The sequence below is a fragment of the Balaenoptera physalus genome, assembly GCF_965194825.1.
Source record: "Balaenoptera physalus genome assembly, chromosome: 3".
Taxonomy (NCBI): Eukaryota; Metazoa; Chordata; class Mammalia; order Artiodactyla; family Balaenopteridae; genus Balaenoptera; species Balaenoptera physalus.
Genome location: NC_138890.1, coordinates 136,209,419 through 136,215,418, shown reverse-complemented (window position 1 = coordinate 136,215,418; position 6,000 = coordinate 136,209,419). Strand labels below are relative to the sequence as shown.

At 39.5% G+C, this 6,000-nt stretch overlaps 1 protein-coding gene across 2 annotated transcripts in view; it reads right to left on the bottom strand.

Annotated features, from left to right (window-relative positions):
• Nucleotides 1-368: 368 nt before the first annotated feature.
• ARL15 (ARF like GTPase 15) overlaps nucleotides 369-6,000 on the bottom strand; it is a 420,722-nt gene continuing 415,090 nt past the window's right edge. For both annotated transcript variants that reach the window (XM_082455933.1, XM_082455934.1), the window contains one exon: nucleotides 369-3,078. In XM_082455933.1, coding sequence (XP_082312059.1) covers nucleotides 2,926-3,078 — 153 coding nt within the window. In that variant the 3' untranslated portion in view covers nucleotides 369-2,925. The remainder of the gene's footprint in view (nucleotides 3,079-6,000) is intronic.

Here is a 6,000-nt window from a genome sequence, read left to right as displayed (position 1 = left end):
ACAGTTCATTGCACCAAACAGCCACTCTTAGAAAGTTGCTTTACAGCAAATATTATAAAATGATGCTTTGATTGAAGGATGACACTTGACATTAACGTCTCGACTCTGCTCACCCATTCTGAAGGAATAGCTCCAATGAAAGTAAATTGCTGCTGAAGACAAACCAACTGGAAAAGACTCTTGTGCTTTTCTTCTTTTTTTTTCTCTCTTAAGGTTTTCACAGTGGCTTCAAAGAAAATGCGAATTAATCATTTGTTTTGACCCAAGAGCAGCAGAACTTATTTTGAAGACTTAAACAGGCAACACAAATGTAAACAGAAATCTGGGACTCCCAAATGCTAAAGCTGGAAGGAGTCAGTCTGAAAACATCAATTCTACTCAGCGTTTATTTTCATTTGAAGATAGTGGAAATCATATATAAATCACGGACAATACGAGTTCTTCTTGCCTGGCAATTGTCCACATGAATCTGTTAACCTCTAAGTATAGATACAGAATTTTTTAATAGAAAGACAGGGCAATATGGCAGTTAATTAGCAACTGATACTGTAAACTACAGGAGATACAAAGTTCTGTCATATAAATTAATTGCCATTACAAAAAGGCAACTGCTTGAGCTAAGAAGGTACAAAAACTGATAACTTCCATAAATATAACAAGAAGCTAAGTGAAGAAATACATAACAGACTGTTTTTCCTATATAATATTTGAATATGCAAACTAAGACACCTGTGGCATTTTACAAGTAGGAATACGACAGACACATTCACCCACCACCCACCCACCCATGTCCGTCCAAGCCCGCTCCCCTCCCCCCCACGTGGATTTCCCAAACACGGCAAATTCTAGGGTTACAAGGACAGGATGCCGCACGGAAGCAGCAAGACTGCGAGCTCTGAACTGCTAGACAAAGAAGGAGCCTTATTGACAGTTGTAAAGCATTAGGCGTCAGACAGAAACTTGTCAAAAACAGCTGTTGTTGGGTACTGATTGATAATGTTTTCATTCTGACGGCTGAGACACTGCAGACAGTCGTGGGTCTGAGAAGAAGCCCATCCCTGGAGCACACATGAACACACACGCAGACAACGGGAAGTCATTTAACAGATGGCTTAGGAGCACTCAGCCACGGTATCTTAAAAAGATAACATTCTACATTTAATGAACTTGCAGAGAAAGCAATGCCTAATAATCATTTATTTTTCATAGAAGACGAGCACAACAGGACGAAATAAAAGCAGGACTTTTGTAAGTGGTCATCGGAGTAAAAGTTTTGTGCTGCTCACAGATTATATAAGGTTGATAATATTCAAAGATGCCGTAGATAAAATCTGAATATGAATCTTTTTTGATCCACTCCATTAAAAAAAAAAAGCTTAAAAGAAGTGTTCAATGTTTCAAAGGTAATGATTTCATTAAAATCCACCTACAAGATCAAACCACAAAAGCAAAATTTGAATGACATATACCTTCTGGAGAATTACAAGGTATTACATCACCCTGTAATACAGTGTGAGTGTGGTATTTGGGAATCAGTCAATGCTACCTAAAAATTGCAAACATGTTTTTATTGCTCAGGTGAAGGGAGCAGTCTTCTATCATTTGGCCACTTGGTATTTTAAGTGGCCCAAAATCTACAAAATGTGCCAAAGAGTATCTCATCCATTAACCTCAATATCCATAGATTATTCCTGATTTAGAAAAGGTCAAAGGTGCCAAAACTTAGTAAACCTGTACATTTATCTGTATAATTTTATCATTTAAACTAAATGAAAAAAAATTAGTTCCAAAGACTGAATCTAGGCCCTAAAATTATTTATTTGCTGCAGCCCCAGCACACTTTTAAGGGCATACTGAAACCCCTGAAAATAGAGGTTTATAAGAGAAATACTGATAGACCTTTAATTATTGGATGGGGCATTAACAGACTCCATTAAACGACATTAGCACTTACTGAATGAATACACAGATGATTCTGCCTTTATTATCTTTGTCAAATCCACGCCAGCTTAAGCCCTAGCCAGTATAAACTATATTTCATTTGGCTGTTTAAAAAATTTTTTCTCTACTTTAAAAATTATTTTCTCTATTTCAATCAGACATAAGATTTTTAGAAAAAGATTTTTAGAAACATGTTACACTGCAGCTCGACTTTACATTGGGTAATTTTTCTACTAAAAAAATATTTGAGGACTTGATGGAATAGTAATCAGTGATGCATGCATTGTGCCTAAATCTCCTCTAACTCTTCTTGAAAACAGAAACAATGTCTTTGCTCTTAAAAGGGAGACTTCAGATGTAATTAAAAAAAAAAAAAAGAGTAGGCAACTTGTCTAAGTTCTTCGAAGTCAATTTTACTATGGCAGGATACTCCTTTCTGATAAGGTGATTAATTGAAGTTTTTGGTGCTCATTTTTCTCCCATACGCTGTAAGGCCAGTATACAGAAAACTTACAAATAAGATAAAATAAAACCCCCAAGAGATCTTGAAAATGATACACATATTATGGGGGAGCCCTAGTCACACAGTACTCCACCCCAAACCCAGGGTGAATGAGCCGAGGTTCTCAGTCTCCCTGAGTCCTCCATAAGGGATTTGATTTCTGTGAGCCACGAATTCCATCCATTTTAGCACACAGTAGAGAAGAGACGCTTAGAACAACAGAAGGAAGAGACATGCGGTGAAGATAATTAGTGGTAAACAGAGAATAAATTCTCTCTCAGTAGTGTATACTTGACGGTAATGCCGATGATAATTCACCTGATTTACAGAATATTCACTTTAATAGAGAGATGAGAGTCTGAGATAACTGGAAGAAAACAGATACTGAAGCCATTACAGTCTTGATACCAAAATAAAATTAAACGGAGAAACTAACATGATAGGTTCAAGGCCTTGTGGGAACCCATTTTCTTCGCCAAATTTCACATTCTTACAGCTTCATGGTCTTTTTCTTCTAACAAATTTATCAGCTGAGAGAAGCTGTCTTTCAGTGCATCCATGTCATCCAGCGAGCAGGGCTGCAGAATCCAGCGTTTTCCGCGTGCAAGTGGTTCAAGTTCAAAATATTTTTTGACCTTAATTGGGGAGGGGGGGAGAGAAATATGTTATTAATCATATCAGAGTCTTTCTCATACCAAAATTTTGTGAGTAATGAAGTAGGGGGATTTTAAGAAGTTATATGAACCATGATGGCCAGGACTTGCTAAAATCCCATCCACAGCTGTGGTTATAATGTGGGTTATATATTGTGACCCAGGAGTGTTTTTTTTAGGGGTGAATGACCCCCTTGCAAGCTACCATTCCATCCATTCACTTAACGGCATGGGAGGTCTGACGAAGTCTAACAAAGAATTATATGTACTATGGCACAGGGCAAAAATACACTGCAGACACCAAAAAGTTGCAATTCAATCAAAATAACTCTAGCAGAGTAGCTTTCACTACATTGCCTTGTTAACTTATTAAATTGGTGACGGCCAATAATATGTACACTATCGATTACACAAGACAATTATTTTGACCATCAAACACACACACAACAACAACAACAAAAATAATTTAAATAATCCTTTCTCTCTCTCATTTAAATACATGTCTCTGGCATGTATTTCTGAGACCTGGGAAGGTGGTTTTCTAAGAAAGAGGATAGAAACCAAGTGTGTGTATCTGCATATATAAACTTATATAAATATACGTACATACATAAAGTCTCCTAGCTTTTTTTTTTCTCCCAGTCCTGAATTTTCAGGGAGGGGAAAATCAAGACCTTATAACTGGTATGTAAGGTGGAGCATTTGCTATCTGAAAAATCTGTTTGATTAATAACAGGTCACAAGTCACTCTTACTGTGTACAAGGCTAGGATACTGACTAATAACGTCCAGGATTACCAACTCCTGACTGTGAATAAATATCAAATTATTATGGCTTTCAGAAGTATTGATTTTCTCTCAAACGGTACGATAAAGTACAAAGTTCACGAAGCTACAAACACACACACTACATCACACAAGAAAAGGACATCGTATTTATACCCCAGCAGGGTTTACATAACATCAAATACAGTGAGTGGCAACATCAGAAGAGGCATTGTTCAAAGACATTCTTGGTCAACGAATTGTGTTAAATCTCATGTGCCATGGAGAATCCCCAGGTCTTACCTTAGTCAATACCTGACCCAGAAAAAAAAGGTGTCCCAATCTGATGCCACTTCCAAATGTGGTTTCATTTTGCTTTTCTCATCAAAAGCACCAGACTATTGTTAACAGCAGAGATACACCATTCAAAGTGGTATTAATATGTGTGTACATTTTTTATGTGAGTAAGAAGATATAAATAACACTACGTTTTTATGGTAATTTAGGAACCACAAATATGCTAACATTTTACAGTTCAAGTGTGTCCCAGAAGTACTCCTAAAGATGTCTGCAAATTCAAAATAAATACCACTCCTGAAAAACAAAAGAAGCCCTTGAGAATGGAAGGACTCTCATTAATTCTGATTCTGAAGAGTAATGGAAAGCTCACCTACAGACCAGAAAATGGGTCCACAACTTCAGCACAATTTTTGGGCAAGGTATTTTACAAATCATGTTGTTAAGAGGATTCTCCCTTATGGAAAATGTAGACTCCATTCTTTTAGTTTCTTTTCTTCAGGGCTCTGAAAATGACTTACTTCAAAACGAATATGAGATTAGGAAACAAGATGGCGGAGTAGAAGGACGTGCTCTCACTCCCTCTTGCGAGAACACCAGAATCACAACTGGCTGCTGGACAATCATCGACAGGAAGACACTGGAACTCACCAAAAAAGACACCCCACATCCAAAGACAAAGGAGAAGCCACAGTGAGATGGTAGGAGGGGCACAATCACAGTAAAATCAAATCCCATAACTGCTGGGTGGGTGACTCACAGACTGGAGAACACTTATACCACAGAAGTCCACCCACTGGAGTGAAGGTTCTGAGCCCCACGTCAGGTTCCCAACCTGGGGGCCCGGCAATGGGAGGAGGAATTCCTAGAGAATCAAGACTTTGAAGGCTAGCGGGATTTGATTGCAGGACTTTGACAGGACTGGGGTAAACAGAGACTCCACTCTTGGAGGGCACACACAAAGTAGTGTGTGCATCAGGACCAAGGGGAAGGAGCAGTGACCCCAGGGGAGACTGAACCAGACCTACCTGCTAGTGTTGGAGGGTCTCCTGCAGAGGCGGGCAGTGGCTGTGGCTCACCGTGGGGACAAGAACACTGGCAGCAGAAGTTCTGGGAAGTACTCCTTGGCGTGAGCCCTCCTAGGGTCCGCCATTAGCCCCACTAAAGAGCCCAGGTAGGCTCCAGTGTTGGGTTGCTTCAGGCCAAACAACCAACAGGGAGGTAACCCAGCCCCACCCATCAGCAGTCAAGCGGATTAAAGTTTCACTGAGCTCTGCCCACCAGAGCAACAGTCAGCTCTACCCACCACCAGTCCCTCCCATCAGGAAACTTGCACAAGCCTCTTAGATAGCCTCATCCACCAGAGGGCAGACAGCAGAAGCAAGAAGAACTACAATCCTGCAGCCTGTGGAACAAAAACCACATTCACAGAAAGATAGACAAGATGAAAAGGCAGAGGGCTATGTACCAGCTGAAGGAACAAGATAAATCCCCAGAGACACAACTAAATGAAGGGGAGATAGGCAACCTTCCAGAAAAAGAGTTCAGAATAATGATAGTGAAGATGATCCAGGACCTCGGAATAAGAATGGAGGCGAAGATCGAGAAAATGCAAGAAATGTTTAACAAAGACCTAGAAGAATTAAAGAACAAACAAACAGAGATGACCAATACAATAACTGAAATGAAAACTAAACTAGAAGGAATCAACAGCAGAATAACTGAGGCAGAAGAACGGATAAGTGACCTGGAAGACAGAATGGTAGAATTCACTGCTGCGGAACAGAATAAAGAAATAAGAATGAAAAGAAATGAAGACAGCCTAACAGACCTCTGGGACAAC